Source organism: Oncorhynchus masou, chromosome 14 (genome assembly GCF_036934945.1).
Source record: "Oncorhynchus masou masou isolate Uvic2021 chromosome 14, UVic_Omas_1.1, whole genome shotgun sequence".
NCBI classification, from domain to species: Eukaryota; Metazoa; Chordata; class Actinopteri; order Salmoniformes; family Salmonidae; genus Oncorhynchus; species Oncorhynchus masou.
Window position 1 is genome coordinate 20,417,245 of NC_088225.1, and position 24,012 is coordinate 20,441,256.

General features: G+C 42.8%; 1 protein-coding gene across 2 annotated transcripts in view; it reads right to left on the reverse strand.

Annotated features, from left to right (window-relative positions):
- Positions 1-387: 387 nt before the first annotated feature.
- LOC135554496 (adhesion G protein-coupled receptor L1-like) overlaps positions 388-24,012 on the reverse strand; it is a 248,867-nt gene continuing 225,242 nt past the window's right edge. For both annotated transcript variants that reach the window (XM_064986831.1, XM_064986830.1), the window contains 11 exons: positions 20,562-20,735; positions 15,256-15,465; positions 14,609-14,829; positions 14,238-14,304; positions 13,924-14,015; positions 12,847-13,015; positions 10,465-10,620; positions 9,736-9,832; positions 7,124-7,246; positions 3,149-3,166; positions 388-3,001 (listed from right to left, as the gene is read on the reverse strand). In XM_064986831.1, coding sequence (XP_064842903.1) covers positions 2,076-3,001; positions 3,149-3,166; positions 7,124-7,246; positions 9,736-9,832; positions 10,465-10,620; positions 12,847-13,015; positions 13,924-14,015; positions 14,238-14,304; positions 14,609-14,829; positions 15,256-15,465; positions 20,562-20,735 — 2,253 coding nt within the window. In that variant the 3' untranslated portion in view covers positions 388-2,075. The remainder of the gene's footprint in view (positions 3,002-3,148; positions 3,167-7,123; positions 7,247-9,735; positions 9,833-10,464; positions 10,621-12,846; positions 13,016-13,923; positions 14,016-14,237; positions 14,305-14,608; positions 14,830-15,255; positions 15,466-20,561; positions 20,736-24,012) is intronic.

Below are 24,012 nucleotides of genomic sequence, written 5' to 3' on the forward strand. Positions count from 1 at the left end.
ACTTACAAAATTCCCACGAATATGGTACATATGCTTGAGCATATCACACACCTACAGGTACACACACACTCTCCTGCACAGGTACGCATACACACAAACTCGCACACACGCTCTCTCTCACACATTAGGCTCTGGAATAATGCTGAAACTATCTGTTAGAAACAGCAAAAAGAAAGACGTTTGATAGAAAACAAATGTTATCTGACATGCTAAAACCCATCATATTAAAATGATATCATTTAGTTGTATCTAGGATATAACCTTTCAAACAATACATTACTGACCAAAATCACATTATGGCTGCTGCCCTTGTACCACAATTCATTGGAACGCCCGTGATGAGGCACAGTATGACATGTTATTATGACATCTATCCCCCCTCCCCCGCCCACACAGCACTTCCTGTCTGGGAATGTCAAAGGTCAAACATTAACAACATGTAATGGATTATATTACATAAAATTGTGCCAGGACTTTTTTTTTTAAACGTTTTTATTTGTATGCAAAATCTACCACCCATCACACTCTTTCTCTCTCTCTGTTTTTCTGTTCGAGAGATTTTCACTGAATGGCACAGCACTAGTTATGACTCAAGAGAACGACAGTGAGAGAGCAAGATAAAGAATGATGGGCAGAGAGATAGAGTGCATCATTCAGATCACAAACTCCAAAACATTTTCTTTTTTTCTTTTGTTGTTTTGTTGCAGTACAAGATGTCAGTTTTTAGTATTTCTTACTTTTTTGTTGCTTTTCTTCATCTGGTTTCTCTATTTACACGGTAGGAGTAGAGTAAGTACTGTAGTTTGTGTGGTTCATATGTACAGAGTTAGACTTGCGTAACGGCTGAAGTGGTTCCAACATTTAGAGTCCATTCTGTCACAACCACACATAGGTGACGTGGACACATCCATTGAAGAGGGCATCCATTCTTAAAGGGAGCACAATCTGTCCCTTAATAACCCTCCCGGTGATGCAACAGAAAGTCACCAAGATAACATATTCTTCTTCAAAGTTAGTAAAGCAGTCTTTTACTTTTCAAATGTCTGAAGAAAATAACAAAAAATCCACCCCCAAAAAAGTCCTTGTCCGTTTCTCGAGTCGTAAAGATCTACCTCTTGACCCCTGACCCTTGACCCCTCAAACAGCCTTCCTGTCCTGTGGTGTACTTCCTACGTCCTCAGTCTCTCCTCTAGTTCTGTACATACGAGTCAGTTCAAGATAAAATAAAGGCAACTACTCTTAGACAGCAGCTCCAACTGCCTTGTCTGAACAATTGTTCTGGCTTCTTTTTACTCAGATGGAGGGTTGTGTCTGATGTTCAGAAACAAGCACTTCTGTGAGTGAGTGAGTGAGTGTGTGTATGTCTGTGTGTGTGCGAATGCTCCAGTTTCTGTTCTGGCTGGGAAAATGTATTTTTGGCAACACTGAAGTAGCTTTCAGAGATTTTTTTCCTATGGTATAATAGGCTACTACAGTATATCCCCTGTCTCCACAGCTAACTACGCCGAGCAAATGATGAGTGAACAAAAAGAGAGATGGAACATGAAAAAGGGAAAGAGAAAAGAGAACTAGAAAATGAGACCAATTTCTCGAGAGGAATGTTTGTAGAAATTCAGTAAAATTAAATAAAATGGACTTTGAACAAAGTTAAGTTGAGAAATATCTGTAGCTCTGTAGGAGTAAGGTATAAGGGGTTTGTTGGATTGGTACATTCAGAGTGCTGGACTTGGCATCTGTCTGCTGCGTGCCAAGAGAAAGGGGGATGTTGAAGAGAGAGAAGGAGAGTGCGGGTGAATGTTCCAGAGAAGAACAACTCAGCCATCACTCATCTCCACCAGACAGCGGAGGTTCTCTAGGATAAGACTGTTGCCGTGGAGACAGCTAAACTCTCCTTAAATGTACATTTGCTCGCTCATCTTTCAATACAAATAAAGAGGGAAAAAAAGGCAACCAATCAAGCAGGAAGTGGAGAGGAGCGAGAGAAAGAGAGAGAGGCGGGTTCTGAGGAGGCAACCAGCCAGCCTTCCTCCTCATCCTCATCATCTTGGTCCCCGTCCGCATCCTCGCGGTTCCAGTCACAGGCTGGTGACCAGCTGCATCTGTCCGTCTCCCTCGCTGTGGGTGGGCTCCTGGCTGAGGTGCCCCTCCCCCTCCCTACTGGGCCTCCTGGGGGGCGGGGCCTGGTAGAAGGTCTGCATGGGTGCTCCTCGAGACCCCAGGGCGGGCCTCCCAGAGCTGTAATAGAGCTCCTCAGGGGGCTGGGCCGAGCGGGGCACCACCTCCAGGGGCTCGGGGCTACTGTCCGGGTAGGGCGAGTCTCGCAGGTTGGTGATGCTGGTATACAGGGAGTCCCTGGCGGGAGAGTCAGGGCCCTGTCCCCCAGACCCCTGGCCTCCGGCGCTGTGCCCACTGTGGCCGCTGTGGCCCAGGCTCTCTGTGAGGTCGGCCGTGTAGCTCTCTGACTCCTCGGGGTCAGACTGGTAAAGGACAGACTGGGCTCTCTGCAACAGCAGCGGCTCCTCCAGGGCTTTGTAGAGCAGCTCCACGTCCTGCGGCGTCCTCTGGCGCCCGCCTTCTCTGGACAGGAAGTCCTCGTCGTCGTCCAGGCTGATGCTCGGCTCTGGCACAGCTACTCCTGTGCCTCGGCCTACTCCGCTGTGAGGAAGGCCCCTCGCCAGACTACCACAGACCCTATCCCCGCCCCCAGCTCCTGCCCCACGCAGGTTGTTGTGCACCAGCTCAGAGATGATCATCTTCTCGAAGGCAGCTGCGTCAGACAGGTTGCGCCGCATTCCGTCCCCGCCCAGGGTTTCAGTCCCGCGGGGGTTGAGGAGGGGAGGGGGGGTGTCTGCACACCCCATGCCCCCGCCCAGGAAGTCACAGCTGCCCCCGCCACCGCCCACCGGCCCCACGCTGCGGAGGGAGTAGCTGTTGTTGAAGTTACCATTGAGGGGCAGGGTGTCCATACCACATGGATCACGGGCCTTACACAGAATGTTCTCTGCACAAACACACAGCACACACAACACATAGGGGTTATTAAATAGAATTAGGACTTAAACATTATTATTTGGAGAAAATATAATATTTGTGTAAACACTATAATAGACACTGATAGTAACATAAAGGCTTATAGACGTGGACATACTTGGGTCACGGAAGGTTCCTGTAGATCCATGGAGAAGCCACAAAGAAAGGAATGAAAAATACTGGTGAGTGAGTCACTTTTACTCCTCCTCTCTCTCTCTCTTTCATCACTCTCTCTCTGTCACTCTATTTTGCTCTCCCTCTCTCTACAATCAATAGCTTTTATTGCTATGATAAAGACCAACAAGAGAACACATCAGTCAATAATACCCACAACAAAAGTCAAACCACTCAAACAAATATACAAGTCAATGTATGAACCAGTAAGAGGCTTTGAAGCCACCGGTCAGCCATATTGGCATTCTTCAGAAGAAGCAGTCCTCCATAGGATTTAATGGAATTATACAGTATGTTAATTCAATGTTTCAAGGACACATTGACATGTATTTTTAAGTATTTTGATGTTGTAGTGGGGACAGTAATGTCAGAACCAAAAATGATATATATTTTTTATTTTATGTTTAGCTCTATAATATAATAAACGTGACAAAAACAAATGTAGACATTAATAAATGCTTTTCCATAGCTTCCCCCCAAAATGTTTACAACGGTGAGGGTGTGCCAAGATGGAGGAGTGGTGGCTTCAAAACAGCGCCTCCTGTTAGTCATCTAGTGTAAATCTATAAATCATTGATAAAGCACAGGCACACAAACGGCCTCATAAACAAACACACAACTTGTAGTTTTGACATGATAATCCACCATCATTTACACCACCACACACACACAAACCACTGTGGTATATTCTGCTGTCTGCGAGCCTGTGATTCAGTACATCCATAATGCATGCACTACCATCTCATAAAGTAGCAGTAATGCTTATTCTACGACGCGCATTCAACACACCAAAATATGTTGTGATTTTACTCCCAAATTGCCATCACAGGGTGATCGCATCGAAATGAGAGGCATGGTGAGGCATGGCTTCCCTAAGCAAATCCGCGTTAGACTGCGGTTCGGTGTGGATTTAATTTTTAATGCGTGGTATGATTTTAATCAAGACTCGTCGGCTGTTGCTATGGCGGTGGTGGAAGGGCTAATTAGACATTCTAATGAAGTACACTTCCTACTTCCTCTCCTCTCCGGGTTCTAAAAATGTCCCTGCCGCTGCTGAGCCGGACCCCGTGGTCGTCAGGCTGCCTGACGCATTGTGCAGAGAGTGTTTAAAATATTAAACAGAGATGCTGTCTACAATTTCAGGCCTTTACTACGACACAACAGGCTGCTACTATAGTAACTCTCTACTGACTGGCACACTCCCTCTCAGTCAGGCAGGGAGCACACAGATAGAGAGGAGGGAGCACAGAGCGAGTACTCTGGATAGCTCTACTACTTAAGACCTATAGTTTTATGAGAGTACTCTGGATAGCGCCTCTACTTAACACCTACAGTATTATGAGAGTACTCTGGATAGCTCTACAACTTAAGACCTATAGTTTTATGAGAGTACTCTGGATAGCGTCTCTACTTAAGACCTACAGTACTATGAGAGTACTCTGGATAGCGCCTCTACTTAAGACCTACAGTACTATGAGAGTACTCTGGAAAGCTCTACTGTAAAAATAGGGAATACAAAGTAGGACTACCACCTAAGGGCTACTGCCAGAAGATCTATCTAGTATACTGCAATTGAAGTTGGAGGTTTACATACACCTTAGCCAAATACATTTAATCGTAGTAAAAATTCCCTGTATTAGGTCAATTAGGATCACCGCTTTATTTTAAGAATGTGAAATCTCAGAACAATAATAGAGAAAATTATTTATTTCAGGTTCTATTTCTTTCATCACATTCCCATTGGGTCAGAAGTTAACATACACTCAATTAGTATTTGGTTGCATTGCCTTTAAATTGTTTAACTTGGGTCAACTGTTTCGGGTAGCCTTCCACAAGCTTCCCACAATAAGTTGGGTGAATTTTGGCACATTCCTCCTGACAGAGCTGGTGTAACTGGGTCAGGTTTGTTGGCCTCCTTGCTCGCACACACTTTTCAGGTCTGCCCACACATTTTCTATAGGGTGGAGGTCAGGCTTTGTGATGGCCACTCCAATACCTTGACTTTGTTGTCCTTAAGCCATTTTGCCACAACTTGTGAAGTATGCTTGAGGTCATTGTTCATTTGGAAGACCCATTTGCGACCAAGCTTTAACTTCTTGACTGATGTCTTGAGATGTTGCTTCAATATATCCACATAATTTTCCTATCTCATGTTGCCATCTATTTTGTGAAGTGCACCAGTCCCTCCTGCAGCAAAGCACCCCCACAACATGATGCTGCCAGCCCCGTGCTTCACGGTTGGGATGGTGATCTTTGGCTTACAAGCCTCCCCCTTTTTCCTCCAAACATAACAATGGGAATTATGGCCAAACAGTTCTATTTTTGTTTCATCAGATCAGAGGACATTTCTCCAAAAAGTACAGTCTTCGTCCCCATGTGCAGTTGCAAACTGTAGTCTGGCTATTTTTAATGGCGGTTTTGGAGCAGTGGCTTCTTCCTTGCTGAGTGGCCTTTCAGGTTATGTCAATATAGGACTTGTTTTACTGTTGATATAGATATTTTTGTACCTGTTTCTTCCAGCATCTTCATAAGGTCCTTTGCTGTTGTTCTGTGATTGCGTACATGGCGTTTATACTTGCGTACTATTGTTTGTACAGATGAACGTGGTACCTTCAGGCATTTGTAAATTACTCCCAAGGATGAACCAGACTTGTGGAGGTCTACAATTATTTTCTGAGGTCTTGGCTGATTTCTTTTCCTTTTCCCATGATGTCAAGCAAAGAGGCACTGAGTTTAAAGGCAGGCCTTGTAATACATCCATACCTCCAAATGAAATCAGAAACTTCTAAAGCCATGACATCATTTTCTGGAATTTTCCAAGCTGTTTAAAGGCACAGTCAACTTAGTGTATGTAAACTTCTAACCCACTGGAATTGTGATACAGTGAATTACAAGTGAAATAATCTGTCTGTAAACAATTGTTGTAAAAATTACTTGTGTCATGCACATTTCTAAAACTCGTTTGTTAACAAGAAATTTGTGGAGTGGTTGAAAAATGAGATTTAGTAACTCCAACCTAAGTGTATGTAAACTTCCGACTTCAACAGTATATACACTGAGTGTACAAAACATTAAGGACACATTCCTAATATTGAGTTCCAAACAGATGCGCCTGGCACCTACTACCATACCTGGTTCAAAGGCACTTACATTTTTTGTCTTGCCCATTCACCCTCTGAAAGGTCCACATACACAATCCATGTCTCAAGTCTCAAGCTTAAACATCCTTCTTTAACCTGTCTCCTGCCCTTCATCTACACTGATTGAAGTGGATTTAACAACTGACATCAATAAGGGATCATAGCTTTCAGCTGGATTCACCTGGTCAGTCTATGTCATGGAAAGAGCAGGAGTTCTTAATGTTTTGTACACTCAGTGTATTTCTAGTATCTAAGTCTTACAATCAAAATGCTCCATAAACCCGAACAACTCAGACACATGAATCTGAATGGAGTCCACTGTCCCAATCACTCTTGCCACCGCTGTCTGCTGCTGTTCTCAGTGAATTATCACAGCATTACAACTCTATGTGACACATTTACTCTGGGGAGAGTCTGAGAAGGGAAGCTGTCCCCAAGATTTCTCCTTCGGTCACAGATGAAGCTTTACTTCTAATCAATTTCTGCTTCTTCATATCAACAAGGCAGGATTAGAGACCTGGCCAGATGGCTAGGCAGTTGGCACGGCTTCCTCTCTCTCTACTGCTGAATCTGTCTGACAGATACATACACTCACCACCAGTGAAACAGACACACACCTTTCCCATCCTCCACACACAATGAGGCAGAAAAAGACTAACAGACAGGAAAATATTTAGACGCAAAAAATAAGAAAATATATTTGCATAATTTGCAGAAGCACACGCACATACACACGCACGCACGCACACACACACACACACACACTAAGGTTTACTTACCGGTGGAGTTGAAGACCCCAGGAGAAGGGGGAGTGAAGCTCTCAGCCAGTAGGGTGTTGTAGGGAGAGGTGCCGGTACGGGTCTGTAACACTGAGTTGGTCAGGAGGTGGTTTCCCATGGTGGCTAAGAGAAAGAGACAAAACACCATAAACATCTACTTTACCATAAACATCTACTTTACCGTAAACATCTACTTTACCGTAACCATCTAATTTACCGTAACCATCTAATTTACCGTAAACATCTAATTTACCGTAAACATCTAATTTACCGTAAACATCTAATTTACCGTAAACATCTTTTTAGGTGTGTTTTGGTATATTAACAACATTTTATATGATAATACAAAAATATAACAGACAATATAATTAGAGGCACTGTATAAATGTCATAACAATGCCTCCAAATATTATACATAATGAATATTATACATAATACATAATTAACATTATACATAGTAATACAGGCCATTGACAGGTTATTCAAAAATATGTTAAATTCCTATTCAAATCGATTAACGGTAATGTTCTACAGAGTAATGTATTTTACAATACACCCCTGAATGTGTTTACCTTGCTATTGTAACCTTTGAGTAAAATACATTTCCAGCGGAAAGGTGCTGTTTGCAGGCAGTGTTGCCATTTGGAATATTGTTCTGTATCTTACAACGTAGTCGAAGGGGGAATACTAATGCATATCATTACGTAGTCAGAGAGTGCAGTCATTGAAACACAGTTCATTTCACAGTGAAATGCGAATGCCACCTTTAGACAAATATAATTCAAAGAAATGGAACATTGAGAATGTTCTATAATGCCCATGTATGGCTTCAGCCCCAGGCGGGCGAATAGAAATGCCATGAAATTAAAAATAGGACAGCATGACGGAGAGTGGTCTCAGGCGAAGTGCAACCATCAGGTCTCAACCAAACCATTCATCACAGAGACAATGAGAAAGACAGAAATTCACAGAGAGAATTTCACACTAAAACACTCACATTCTTTCATTTCTTTGTTAGTTTGTACACCCATCAACTCCCTCATTCACTCACTCTCCAATTCTTTCTCCTACTCTCTACCTTACGCACACAGTCACTCTTTCATCCCCTCTCTCTCTCTCTCTCTCTCTCGCTCTCTTGTCCCTGTCTCTCTCCACACCAAATTACTCAGGATTAGCTGTCCAGAAACACCTGGAAAGAATATTCTGTCGACAATTTAACAACAACAACTTTTAAGTGTTGGAGAGAGAAAGTAGGGCAGGCACTGGGAATCTGGAGAGCTTCATTCAGAGAGGAGGAAGCCTCATCACGGCTTGTCTCCTGGACAGATCACTATTGTCTGAAGAGAAACAAGTTGATAAAGAAGTTAAGTGGGGAAATCAAAGAGATAAGAGATGCCAGCGATAACAACGAAGACAGGGGCTCTCGCCGAGATTCGTCCCATTTAATTATTGCTCCATGATAGCGTCTCTCCTCTTTACTTCTCACTTTCTCTCTGTCTCTCGAATGGCGCGGCCATATTTCGCTTTCTGCCAACAATGACAAACTTTTCTCAAACGCTTTGGGAAAAGAAAGGACTTCACACTTGGCAGCCCCTTTGTTTAGCGTTTCTCCCTCTAGCTCTATCCCTCCTCAATCCGTCCTTCACCTATCCCTCCTCCTCTCTTTATCCCAGCTTCCTCTGTCCCTCACATCCTCCTTCCACTTTCCCTATAAACTGAGTATACAAAACATTAAGAACACCTGCTTTTTCCATGACAGACTGACCAGGTAAATCCAGGTGAAAGCGTATTGATGTCACTTGTTAAATCCACTTCAATCAGTGTAGATGAAGGAGAGGAGACCGGTTAAAGAAGGATTTTTAAGCCTTGAGACATGGATAGTGTATAGGGTACAGTAGCATATGCCAGGTGCACCGGTTTGTGTCAAGAACTGCAACGCTGCTGGATTTTTCAAGATTGGTCCACCACTCAATGGACCTCCAGCCAACTTGACACAACGGTGGGAAGCATTGGAGTCAACATGGGCCAGCATCCCTGTGGAACGCTTTCAACACCTTGCAGCACGATATTGGGAAGGTGTTTCTAATGTTTGCTATACTCAGTGTATACTTTTTCCTCCCCGATGTCAGTTCCAGGAAAGCGAATCTCCTTCCCCTCCCTTCCTCTCTTCTTACTTTCTCCTCCTCTCCTCGCACCCCTACCTCACTTGTTCCTGTCACTCTCTTCAATAAGACTAATTACCCCCAGCCAGCTCGTACGCTAATCAGTTCATTAAAAACAAAATGGATGAAATTAACATAAAGAGTGACGGTTGATTTAGCGACTACCTCTTTGTCATCATCAACTCTTCCCTCCCTCCCAGATAATTCTGATCCCCATGACGATGGCTGCCACGACGACGGTATGCCACCGGCTGCTTAGGCTATTGCTCGTGTCAATGTACACTGGCTCCTCTTCCTCGCTCTCTGTCTCTGACAGTAGACTCAGCGGTGCTCCTACTTCGTTCTGCCTGTCTGTCTGTCAGTTCTGATGAGCCTGCCATAAAGGTGTGCGTGATTGGAGAGGGGGACAGCAGGGGGTTAGAGGGGGGTTAAGGGGGTGGGGAGTCTCACCACGGTTGAGTGAAGGAGTACTGTTGATGTCTCCCGCCATGAAGGAAGATTCCGTCTGCTTCCGAACCGTGTCGTTCCACATCCTGCGGATCCGACTCTGGAACGCCGGAGAAGAGAAGCACACAGTGAAGCAAAACAAGACAGACAGACAGGAATTAACAAGACAGACAGACAGGAATTAACAAGACAGACAGACAGGAATTAACAAGACAGACAGATAGATAGACAGACAGGAGTAAATAATATGATATGATTTTGTAACTATGTGAGGCTGGAACATTGCCAAGCTTTCATGGATCTGTCTAAAACTATCAAGCAAACACATACATGCCACCAGAGATACATGAAGTAAATAAGCTCACGCAGTAGGCATACTAACATAAACAAGTTAATGCACGCAGATAAACAACATGGTAGATCCAAATAGAGATGAAGGTTTCTGATTAGATTTGTGAAGCGTGTGATAGCCGGTATGTCAACTGTAGAAAGTGTGTATGGTGTGTGTGTGTTTAGAGTGTTGTCAAAGAGAATTAGGTATGTGACAGGCCTACACTTTGTAGATTGGTGCGTGTACCCGTAATCTGTGGGTTTGTGTATGGCATGATGTGGCCTGTGTGTGCACCTATGTAGTCCCTTAGAGTCTGTGCGTGTATGCATGCGTGCACATGTGTGTGTGTGGTGTGTATGTGTTTGTGGTGTGTGTGCGTGTGTGTATGTCCGTTCACTGACCTGTCTGTGTGCGGCAGCGTGGCGGGCCTGGTTGCCAGTGTAGTAGCGGTTGTTGGCACGCAGGGCAGAGTTCTTCAGGGAGCCGTGGGAGCTGGTGGTGGAGGTACGGCTGCAGCAGTACGAGTGACGCAGACACTTACTGTACTCCTTATGCACCTGCATGGAGAGAGAGGGCAAACATGGCTTAGACACACGCATGTAAGCAGTAGACTCGCATACATACACACTAGTGGTGCGCGAGTCGGCTGTTTATTCACCTGCACCTGCCCATAACTGCTAATAATAACCCATCCTCAACCACCCAACTATATGTGATAAAGTGAAAATCTGCACCAGACCCGCTAATATAGAAAATGTGCTGTAGGCTACAGTCAAAGATGGCGTAACAATTTTTTGACAGGGGGTGCAAGACTTTTTGTTGTTGCCTGATTTAGATATGTTTCTGCTTCTAATTTTCGACATTTTGGTAGGCTATTAGTTAGTCGGGGCGGCAGGGTAGCCTAGTGGTTAGAGCGTTGGACTAGTAACCGAAAGTTTGCAAGTTCATATCCCTGCACCATCAAGGTACAAATCTGTTGTTCTACCCCTTAACAGGGAGTTAACCCACTGTTCCTAGGCCATCATTGAAAATAAGACTTTGTTCTTAACTGACTTGTCTAGTTAAATAAAGGTAAAATAAAAAGTAATCTTGTCTATAATTAGATACATGCACCTTCTCTTCTGTCATTATATGTTGCCTTAGAAGACTAAATAAACCATTGCTCACCAGAATAAGATCATAAATTGATAGAATGAATCCTTCAATCTAGTTAATATCGGTAGTGTCACGGGTTTCTTTTTCCTCCTCTGAGGAGAAGTAGGAGAGATCGGACCAATGTGCAACGTGGTAAGTGTCCATTTTAGTTTATTAAACTGAACACTAAAGAATACAAAATAACAAAGTGAATGATACAAATGAAAAACCAAAACAGTCCTGAAATGTGAACCAAACATTACAACAGGAAACAATCACCCACAACTCAAAAGTGAAACCAGGCTACCTTAGTTTGGTTCTCAATCAGGAACAACGATTGACAGCTGCCTCTGATTGAGAACCATACCAGGCCAAACACAGAAATCCCAAATGAAAGAAAAAAGAACATAGACAACCCACCCAACTCACGCCCTGACCATACTAAAACAAAGACATAACAACAGAACTAAGGTCAGAACGTGACAGGAAGGCTAAAGTTCTCTGTCATCTCTGCTTTTTTCGTGGAGGAAAGATGTTTAGGGACCGGGGAGAAAATGTAATAACATAAAAAATTAAGTACATTTCCAAATTACATCAGTTTGACCGGTTGTAAGCTGTGAAAACGACCCAACATGTTTCTGTTAAGATTTCAGTTCGGCCTGGATGCATATTTTATGTGGTTGAAATACTATCAGCTTTTATGATGTTGATAAAGAGAGCACCTTTGCAGGCAGTATCTAACTGCACATTCACATTCTCTCAAGATGCTGAAAGAAATCATATTTCTCCACTCCTGTCCCAGAATCAAAATATAGCCTACATTTGTGGTATCACTTTACTACAAGAAATGCTTATTTCTGATATTCTGATATTAAGACTATGTGAGAGGTTATAGACCTACAGTCAGTGTCCAGATTCCCGTTTCCATTTAACCCATCTGAACAGTAGGCTACAGTTCCCTTCTCGTGCCATAGGACTATCTGAAGTCCTCGTCTTGTGTCTGCTGAATGTGTATAGTGCCTCACAACCATCACACATAACATATCCAGCACTGCTATCATCCTCTTTTACCACTTCTAACTTTTCTGGCCTCCCTTCTCTTTATTTTCAACTCTCCATTTTGAGCTTTTCTCTTGAATTAAACTCTGACATTGTTCTTTTTGTCTCTGTGGGTCAAAGTTAACTTTTCTACCCGTTCCCAAAATAATTTTCAGATTGGCATGTAGGCTATTGGTGCATGTACAGTTAGGCCCTAAGGCTAATGCCAGATAGCCTAAAACAGCTAAAGACAAACCTCAATGTAGCCTAGACATATAAATTACACAAGAATTATACATTTATGGATTTTTCAATCTGAACATACGGACTCAAGCTTTTCATCAGGCAAAGACATACATGCTTTGAGCAAATGAACATTTCAAATAGACAGAGCTCTGAATAGTGCACCTAGTGATGTACCGTGCATAATTACCCTGTTTAATTAAAATTAGGTTAAATAATCACCTCCTTCTCACAGGAATTATTAAGGGAAAGTAACAACATAAATCAGGCTGCAGACTGTAATTATATTCCATCATATCTATTTAAATGTTATGCTTAGTTTACTCAATAGAAAAGGTCCCTTTTAGATATGTGAGTGTTTGAGTTACCTTTTTCTGCAGAGCGCAGTGGAAGATGAAGATGAACATGCCCTGGAAGGCGTTGAAGGTGGTGAAGAGGTAAGCCATGATGACCGTGTTCTCGTTGATGAAGAGGAGGCCGAAGGACCAGGTCAGACCAAGCAGGAAGAGCAGGGCGATGGCCCCAATAGCCCATGACCTGGGGAGGAGAGGGCATGTTAATGTTAGCTTAGCATCACAATGAAACCACTCACACAGACCGAAGCCAACCCTCTACCCAGCATGGGTGTTTTGCCTTAAGATGCATGTATCTCAGCTGTACTGGCTTTGAACCTACTATCTGGAATATCTGCTTTGAAAATGACTCATTGTTATTACAATACAACGTGGTCTCAGAGCATTTTGTATTAAACTGTACATAAATCTGAGATACTACATTTAGTATGATATGTTACGGTATGGTATGTATTCATTTGTGGATCTCCCTTATTTCAAAACGTATATATGTTATACATTCCAATTTGTTGTTGCTAACGTTAGCTATGTGGCTCTTGAGGTTAGGATTTAAGGTTAAGGATTTATGGTTAAGGATAGGAGTTAGGTTAAAGGGTTAAGGTTAAGGTTAGTTAAAAGGGTTAAGGTTAGGGTTAGCTAAAAGGGTTAGGGTTAGGTGAAGGGTTATAAGGTTAGGGGAAGGGTTAGCTAACATGCTAAGTAGTTGCAATGTAGCTAAAAAGTAGTAACTAGTTGTAAAGTTGCTAATTAGCTAAAGTTGTCCATGATGAGATTCAAACACTCAAGCTGTGGGTTGCTAGACGTTTATGTTATTTGTCCACCCATCAACCCAGACCAACCACCCTACTTTTGTTTTTGCCTTAAGTAACCTTCTGTCTTATGTAACCACACCAGACATTACATATCATACTAATTTAAGTGTCCTGGATTTACATCTACTATGTAACCAGTCTGGACAATATGACAAACATTATTCTGCTTTTCCTTCATTTTTTCAGATTTCCAACCCATCTCTCACTGATACAGGAAATGCCTTAATCACATGACCTGGGAGGCTTCACTGACCCCTAACCTCTGCTGAGTGGGACTCACTTGATGTTGTCGAGGCGACTGGAGTCAGGTTTTAGGGCAGAGGAGTTGCGGGTCATCTTGTGCACGGTGATCATGAGGAACACCAGGTTCAGCTAGGGGGGCAAAGGTCAAAGGTTACACACCTCTACAACACATTCAGTGGAATCCTAGAACACCCTCTGGTCTTAAATTGTTGTAATATTTGTGAAGTTAGTCTTTAGTACAGGCCCTATGTTCCTCCAGGAACTAAGAGGATTAAGTAAATAAGTAAGAAGCCTGAATGAAAAAGAATGTAATACAGTTGGTCATAATAGCATCATAATGAATGACTGTACCATAATAACAAAAGAAACAGGGCCAATGAAGCTCCAGATGAAGTAGTTATCCACCCGCAACCAGCACCTAGACATGGGACATAGGAAAAGATTCAAATATCACAGTCACACTCACACACACACACAAATCACACATCACCACACACACACACTCATCCCCTGTCTCGGAGGATATCTTATAGAAGCTAATCAGCAGGCTTCGGCTAACTGTTCAAAACCCTTGTCCATGGGGGGAAGACAACGAAAGAGAACAATCCTCTTCAAACTACACTCCATATTACATTCCCTGTCAGGGGAATAGTCTAGGCACTCTAAACTAGCATAATCCTGTCTCTCAATCTGCAGGTGAAAAGGGACTGCTTCACACGTACGCTTTCTTGGTCCCATAGCTCCGGTAGTCTATGGCTGCCGAGATGCCCACCACCAGAGCTGGGAAGCAGTAGCCACACAGGTAGTAGTACTTCTTGCGGGAGTACTCGCTCTCAAACACCTCCACCAGCAACAGATAGAGCTGCACCCCCTCCAGACACATCCAGGAGAATGCAGCCAGGAAGAAGAAGTGAAGCAGCCCAGCAAAGATTGGACAGGCAATCTGAGACAGAGAGAAGGAGAATGAGAAAGAGGGAGACAGAGGGAGGTCAGGGAGTGAGAGAGAAAAAGAATGAGAGTAAAATAAAATAAAAAGAGAGATTTAAAAAAGAGAGGGGTGAAAAGGAATGAAAGAGAAAGGGAAAATAGGAAAGGAAGGTGAGTAAGATCCAGAAAAGGACAGCATAGGGTCATTCAAGCCCTGTTTCATTCTCATGGTCCATAATGAAAAGCACTTCCCCTTTAGTCTCTCTGTCCTGTATTAGGTGTTCCATGTACGAGGCACTTGTCCCCTTGCCTGGCCCCAGATCAGTTATTTCACATGCCACATGACAAAGTCTTTATGACTTTGTCAACAAGAGAGCACAAACAGATCTGGAACCAGGCTACATGTCCCTCTCTCCCTCTCCCTCTCCCCTCCCCTACTCACGTGGTACTGGGTCTTGTCGATGCCGATAAGGAAGAGGAGCTCTGCAATGAAGAGGTTGATGCAGAGGTTCTTGTGGATGGTGTTGCGGTCGGTCTGCAGGCCCCTCAGGAAGCAAAAGGTAGAGATGCAGATAGCCAGGCACACCAAGCTGATCACTATGCCCACCCAGGTGATCACAAACAGGATCAACTCGTGCATCCTCCCAGGGTACTGTGGAGAGAGGGATGGTGGGGATGGAGAGGGATGAAAAGGGGTGGGGGAGAGAGATGGGGGAGAAGAGGAAGAGGAGAGTTGAGACAGATATAGGGAGGAAAGGGATGGGAGGTAGGAATGATGGGAGACAAGGAGAAAGACAATGAGGGGCAGGGTGAGAGTGAGAGAGTTTATATTTGTAAATGTATTCTCATTCAGCTAACATGTAGACAAGAAGACAAGAAATCCTGAAAAAATACATGACATTCACATTCAAGTGAATGTCAGTCAGAGTTGCAGGACATGAATTTGTAAGTGTGAGTGCGTGGGAGGGAGAAATAAAGAGAGAGAGAGAGATTGAAGGAGAAAGAGTAGTTTGAGTAAGTGTGCGCGTGTTTACATGCATGTGTGTGATTGTGTGTACGTGTGTGTGCATGTATGTGTGTGTGTGTGTGTGTGTGTGTGTTTGAAGAACATTGTTTCAAATCAGTTTAGTTTCAGTTAGTTTCACGTTCACTTTACTAGTTTTTATTTAGTGTAAAGGGGCAATCAGCAGTTGCTACATACATTTTTTGCCTTGTAAATTAATGACATGCACCCATTGATTCTTGAAGAATATTACTTATAAATGAGCTTAGTTCAACTGTCACACCCCATCAGGACTTCAAAAATAAGCTTGTTTATTCTGTAAACAAAGTAAATGTAAACAAACAATGTATAGCATAAAAAACAAGGCTAAAACTATAATTTGGATATCACGCATGGTCAGTCCTTGCATGCATAGCTATATCTATGAATTTCTTGTTTTTACTTCCTGTTTTGAGAAATTGTAGAAATGGGTGGGGATAATGTAGGAATGGGTGGAGTTTAGTCATAATTATGACTGTGGGTGTGTTATCTAGTGACGGCCATCGGTATGTGCTGTGTCATAGAGATCCTGTTAAATTACTAGAGGGGCTATTTCATAAACCCTCAACATTCCATCAGCAACTGATTTCAGCAAGTTTATGGATGTGGATTGACTGCATTGTTTGAATAGAATGTTGGCATATTGGCAGTTTCTTTGAAAAATGAATGGAATTATTCCTCTACAATTGGATGGCTAGCTAGCTAACAGACCAACTCCCTAACCAAAATGGCAGATCTTTACCCAATCATAAGAAGGTTCATGTCCGTTCTAGTATTCAAATTCTTAATTATATGTGCTGTGATTGGTTGACTCAGCTCTAATGAGATTACATAAACATATATTCCACTGTATTAGCCACATCAGTTAACATAATTTGAATGAACATTCTACATTACCGTGGAAATGATTGCGTCACAATACCAGGCAGCCATTGCGAGTGTACCCATGAGTTTACCAGTCAAATTGCCAGGGTGAGCGGTTCCAAGACCATTTTATTCATCGTTTGCTACAACACCTTGCTTGTTTCAGCAAGTTGTAATAACATTTTATCATGTTGTCAAGAGTCCAAGAGTTATCGCAAAAACAGGGCACGTTTGATCACTTTTGTCAAGTCGTTGACCATTTTTGGTCACAGCCTTCCAAAGTGTGTTGCATTATGGTGATAAAAACTGTTTTACTAGTGCCTATATGACAACTGCATGAACTTGACAAAAACCATGTGGTCAAAGATCATGAAGTTTTGACTGCAGTCTGCATTTGCTCTTCATCAACTTCATCCTGTAGCCATTGCCTGAATTGTAGGAGGCTCTATTGTCAACCAATCATTATGGTGTTTTTGTTTGACCCACGGTAAGTGACCAAAGACATGACTGAAACAGGAACACACTTTGCCGTGATTCACATACTGTATATGTAAATTCATAAAAAATACAGTCAACTGCGCTTATTTTCAGCAAACCTAAGATGTGTACATATTTGTATAAACATAACAAGATTCAACAACTGAGACATAAACTGAACAAGTTCCACAGACTAACAGAAATTGAATAATGTGTCCCTGAACAAAGGGGGGGGGGGTCAAAATCAAAAGTAATAGTCAGCATCTGGTGTGGCCACCAGCTGCAATAAGTACTGCAGTGCATCTTCTCCTCATGGACTACACCAGATTTGCCAGTTCTTGCTGTGAGCTGTTACCCCACCAAGGCACCTTCAAGTTCCCAGACATTTCTGGGGGGAATGTCCCTAGCCTTCACCCTCCGATCCAACAGGTCCCAGACTTGCTCAATGGGATTGGGATCCGGGCTCTTCACTGGCCATGGCAGAACACACCCTCCTCAGAACACACACACCGCCCCAGACCATGACAGACCCTCCACCTCCAAATCGGTCCCGCTCCAGAGTACAGGCCTCGGTGTAACACTCATTCCTTCGATGATAAACGTGATTCCGACCATCACCCCTGGTGAGACAAAACTGCGACTCGTCAGTGAAGAGCACTTTTTGCCAGTCCTGTCTGGTCCAGCGATGGTGGGTTTGTGCCCATAGGCGATGTTGTTACCGGTGATGTCTGGCGAGTACCTGCCTTACAACAGGCCTACAAGCCCTCAGTCCAGCCTCTCTCAGCATATTGCGGACAGTCTGGGCACTGATGGAGAGATTGTGTGATCCTGGTGTAACTCGGGCAGTTGTTGTTGCCATCCTGTACCTGTCCCACAGATGTTCAGATGTTCCAATCCTGTACAGGTGTTGTTACACGTGGTCTGCCACTGTGAGGACGATCAGCTGTCCATCCTGTCCCCCTGTAGCGCTGTCTTAGGCGTCTCACAGTACGAACATTGCAATTTATTATCTGCAATCCTCATGCCTCCTTGCAGCATGCCTAAGGCACGTTCACGCAGTTGAGCATCTTTCTTTTGGTATTTTTCAGAGTCAGTAGAAAGGCCTCTTTAGTGTCCTACGTTTTCATAACTGTGACCCTAATTGCCTACCATCTGTAAGCTGTTAGTGTCTTAACGACCGTTCCACATGTGCATATTCATTAGTTGTTTGTGGTTCATTGAACAAGCATGGGGAGCAGTGTTTAAACCCTTTACAATGAAGATACGTGAAGTTATTTGGATTTTTATGAAGGATCTTTGAAAGACAGGGTCCTAAAAAGGGATGTTTCTTTTTTTGCTGAGTTTATATATAATGTGAGATTTGAGGCTCTCTCACCAATTGATAGTCCAATGTACACGCACATACAGTGGTCTGCGAAAGTATTCACCTCCCTTGGCATTTTCCCTATTTTGTTGCCTGGAATTAAAATAGATTTTTGTCATTTGATTTACACAACATGCTTACCACTTTGAAGATGCAAAATATGTTTTATTGTGAACAAACAAGAAATAAAAAATGAAAAAACAGAAAACGTGAGAGTGCAAACTATTCACCCCCCCAAAGTCAATACTTTGTAGAGCCACCTTTTGCAGCTGCAAGACTCTTGGGGTATGTCTCTATAAGCTTGGCACATCTAGCCACTGGGATTTTTGCCCATTCTTCCAAGCAAAACTGCTCCAGCTCCTTCAAGCTGGATGGGTTCCACTGGTGTACAGCAATCTTTAAGTCATACCACAGATTCTCAATTGGAACCTCTGTCCCAGTCTCAAATCTCTGGAAGACTGAAACAGGTTTCCCTCAAGGATTTCCCTGTATTTAGCGCCAGCCATCATTCATTCAATTCTGATCAGTTTCTCAGTCCCTGCTGATGCTGCCACCACCATGCTTCACTGTGGGGTTGGGGTCATCAGGGTGATGAGAGGTGTTGGGTTTGAGCCAGACATAGCATTTTCCTGGATGGCCAAAAAGCTACATTTTTGTCTCATCTGACCAGAGTACCTTCTTCCATATGTTTGGGAAGTTTTTGGCAAACACCAAAAAGCAATGGCTTTTTTTGGCCCCTCTTCCGTAAAGCCCAGCTCTGTGGAGAGTACGGCTTATAGTGGACCTATGGACAGATACTCCAATCTCTGCTGTGGAGCTTTGCAGCTCCTTCGAGGTTATCTTTGGTCTCTTTGTTGCCTCTCTGATTAATGCCCTCCTTGCCTGGTCCATGAGTTTTGGTGGGCGGCCCTCTCTTGGCAGGTTTGTTGTGGTCCCATATTCTTTCAATTTTTAATAACGGATTTAATGGTGCTATGTGGGATGTTCAAAGTTTCGGATATTTTTATAACCCAACCCTGATCTGTACTTCTCCACAACTTTGTCCCTGACCTGTTTGGAGAGCTCCTTGGTCTTCATGGTGCCGCTTGCTTGGTGGTGCCCCTTGCTTACTGGAGTTGCAGACACTGGGGCCTTTCAGAACAGGTGTATATATTCTTAGATCATGTGACACTTACATTGCACACAGTGGACTTTATTTAACTAATTATGTGACTTCTGAAGGCAATTGGTTGCACCAAATCTTATTTAGGTGCTTCATAGCAAAGGGGGTGAATACATATGCACGCACCACTTTTCCATTTTAAATATTTGGGAATTCTTTGAAACAAGTAATTTTTGTCATTTCACTTCACCAATGTGGACTATTTTGTGTACGTCCTTTAAATGAAATCCAAATAAAAATCCATTTAAATGACAGGTTGTAATGCAACACAATAGGAAGGGGGATGAACACCAAGGGGGATGAATACTTTTGCAAGGCACTGTATATTTAGCCTTACCACTCAAACGCGCCAAATATATGTGGTGCTGCCCATGGCAACGTCATCTCGCTGAGTCTACTTTTAAATTATAAAGGTAGACTCAACGTGACTCACCAGATTCCAAAGCTTGAAAACCCTATAAAAAAGTTAAAAAACCCCATTCTATCCCCCCCCCAAAATGACTAAAACTGAACATAATTCTTGATGGTTTTTATTATTGTAGTTAGTTTTGGAGTCAAAGATAACAGTTTTAGTATAGCCGGATGTGGAGATCCTGGACTGGCGTGGTAACACGTGGTCTGCGGTTGTGAGGCCCGTAGGACGTACTGCCAAATTCTCTAAAACAACATTGAGGCAGCTGATGATTTTCGGGTTTTGATTTGCTATCATAACTTTGGTGTGTGCCTGTGTGCCTGTGTGTCTGTATGCCTGTGTGTGTGTGTGTGTGTGTGTGTGTGTGTGTGTGTGTGTGTGTGTGTGTGTGTGCGTGTGTGTGTGTGTGTAATATCCACTGGACCTACATCAGGCTGGTGGTGGGCCATGAGCACAGCAAAGTTGGTGAGGTGGGAACAGGAGCAGGTGGTGTGTGTGCTGTTGGTGTCCAGCAGTCTACAGCCCTGAGACGACCACTGGCCTGTCATCGACCGCTCAGAGTAATTCCAGAACGAACAGTTGGGATTGTAGTGGTTCTCCAACTGGAGGGAGAGAGAGAGAGAGAGAGAGAGAGAGAGAGAGAGAGAGAGAGAGGGGGGGGGGGGGGGTAATTTCAAAAGAAAATGAATTAACTTTATTGATACCCAAGGTAAATGGTTTTGTCGCAGGCTTTATAACAACACACAGACATAAATAATGAACATAAAGTGCTGCAATCCATTTAAACATGTTTCTATACAGTACAAGCAGATGACAGGGAAAGAAAATACAGCCTATTTAAACAGTTGGCAAATATGTGGGAGAGAGAGAGAAAGGGTGAGAGGTGAAATATATTGTAATGCATGTGTACAGTAACAGAACAGTGTGTACAGTGTGAGGGACGTAGGGTTTGATGCTCTGTATACAGTATGTGTATGGGCTTGTTTGTCTACTACAGTACACTATGTGTATGGCTTGTTTGTCTACTACAGTACACTATGTGTATGGGCTTGTTTGTCTACTACAGTACAGTATGTGTATGGGCTTGTTTGTCTACTACAGTACAGTATGTGTATGGGCTTGTTTGTCTACTACAGTACAGTATGTGTATGGGCTTGTTTGTCTACTACAGTACAGTATGTGTATGGGCTTGTTTGTCTACTACAGTACACTATGTGTATGGGCTTGTTTGTCTACTACAGTACACTATGTGTATGGGCTTGTTTGTCTACTACAGTACAGTATGTGTATGGGCTTGTTTGTCTACTACAGTACAGTATGTGTATGGGCTTGTTTGTCTACTACAGTACACTATGTGTATGGGCTTGTTTGTCTACTACAGTACAGTATGTGTATGGGCTTGTTTGTCTACTACAGTACACTATGTGTATGGGCTTGTTTGTCTACTACAGTACACTATGTGTATGGGCTTGTTTGTCTACTACAGTACAGTATGTGTATGGGCTTGTTTGTCTACTACAGTACAGTATGTGTATGGGCTTGTTTGTCTACTACAGTACACTATGTGTATGGGCTTGTTTGTCTACTACAGTACAGTATGTGTATGGGCTTGTTTGTCTACTACAGTACAGTATGTGTATGGGCTTGTTTGTCTACTACAGTACACTATGTGTATGGGCTTGTTTGTCTACTACAGTACACTATGTGTATGGGCTTGTTTGTCTACTACAGTACACTATGTGTATGGGCTTGTTTGTCTACTACAGTACAGTGTGTGTATGGGCTTGTTTGTCTACTACAGTACAGTATGTGTATGGGCTTGTTTGTCTACTACATTACACTATGTGTATGGGCTTGTTTGTCTACTACAGTACAGTATGTGTATGGGCTTGTTTGTCTACTACAGTACAGTATGTGTATGGGCTTGTTTGTCTACTACAGTACAGTATGTGTATGGGCTTGTTTGTCTACTACAGTACAGTATGTGTATGGACTTGTTTGTCTACTACAGTACAGTATGTGTATGGGCTTGTTTGTCTACTACATTACACTATGTGTATGGGCTTGTTTGTCTACTACAGTACAGTATGTGTATGGCTTGTTTGTCTACTACAGTACACTATGTGTATGGGCTTGTTTGTCTACTACAGTACAGTATGTGTATGGGCTTGTCTGTCTACTACATTACACTATGTGTATGAGCTTGTTTGTCTACTACAGTACAGTATGTGTATGGGCTTGTTTGTCTACTACAGTACACTATGTGTATGGCTTGTTTGTCTACTACAGTACACTATGTGTATGGGCTTGTTTGTCTACTACAGTACAGTATGTGTATGGGCTTGTTTGTCTACTACAGTACAGTGTGTGTATGGGCTTGTTTGTCTACTACAGTACAGTGTGTGTATGGGCTTGTTTGTCTACTACAGTACAGTGTGTGTATGGGCTTGTTTGTCTACTACATTACAGTATGTGTATGGGCTTGTTTGTCTACTACAGTACACTATGTGTATGGGCTTGTTTGTCTACTACAGTACAGTATGTGTATGGCTTGTTTGTCTACTACAGTACACTATGTGTATGGGCTTGTTTGTCTACTACAGTACAGTATGTCTATGGCTTGTTTGTCTACTACAGTACAGTATGTGTATGGGCTTGTTTGTCTACTACAGTACACTATGTGTATGGGCTTGTTTGTCTACTACATTACACTATGTGTATGGGCTTGTTTGTCTACTACAGTACAGTATGTGTATGGGCTTGTCTGTCTACTACATTACACTATGTGTATGAGCTTGTTTGTCTACTACAGTACAGTATGTGTATGGGCTTGTTTGTCTACTACAGTACACTATGTGTATGGGCTTGTTTGTCTACTACAGTACAGTATGTGTATGGGCTTGTTTGTCTACTACAGTACAGTATGTGTATGGGCTTGTTTGTCTACTACAGTACAGTGTGTGTATGGGCTTGTTTGTCTACTACAGTACAGTATGTGTATGGGCTTGTTTGTCTACTACAGTACACTATGTGTATGGGCTTGTTTGTCTACTACAGTACACTATGTGTATGGGCTTGTTTGTCTACTACATTACAGTATGTGTATGGGCTTGTTTGTCTACTACAGTACACTATGTGTATGGGCTTGTTTGTCTACTACAGTACAGTATGTGTATGGCTTGTTTGTCTACTACAGTACACTATGTGTATGGGCTTGTTTGTCTACTACAGTACAGTATGTGTATGGCTTGTTTGTCTACTACAGTACAGTATGTGTATGGGCTTGTTTGTCTACTACAGTACACTATGTGTATGGGCTTGTTTGTCTACTACAGTACAGCATGTGTATGGGCTTGTTTGTCTACTACAGTACAGTATGTGTATGGCTTGTTTGTCTACTACAGTACAGTATGTGTATGGGCTTGTTTGTCTACTACAGTACAGTATGTGTATGGGCTTGTTTGTCTACTACAGTACAGTGTGTGTATGGGCTTGTTTGTCTACTACAGTACACTATGTGTATGGGCTTGTTTGTCTACTACAGTACAGTGTGTGTATGGGCTTGTTTGTCTACTACAGTACAGTATGTGTATGGGCTTGTTTGTCTACTACAGTACAGTATGTGTATGGGCTTGTTTGTCTACTACAGTACAGTATGTGTATGAGCTTGTTTGTCTACTACAGTACACTATGTGTATGGGCTTGTTTGTCTACTACAGTACACTATGTGTATGGGCTTGTTTGTCTACTACAGTACACTATGTGTATGGGCTTGTTTGTCTACTACAGTACAGTGTGTGTATGGGCTTGTTTGTCTACTACAGTACAGTATGTGTATGGGCTTGTTTGTCTACTACAGTACAGTATGTGTATGGGCTT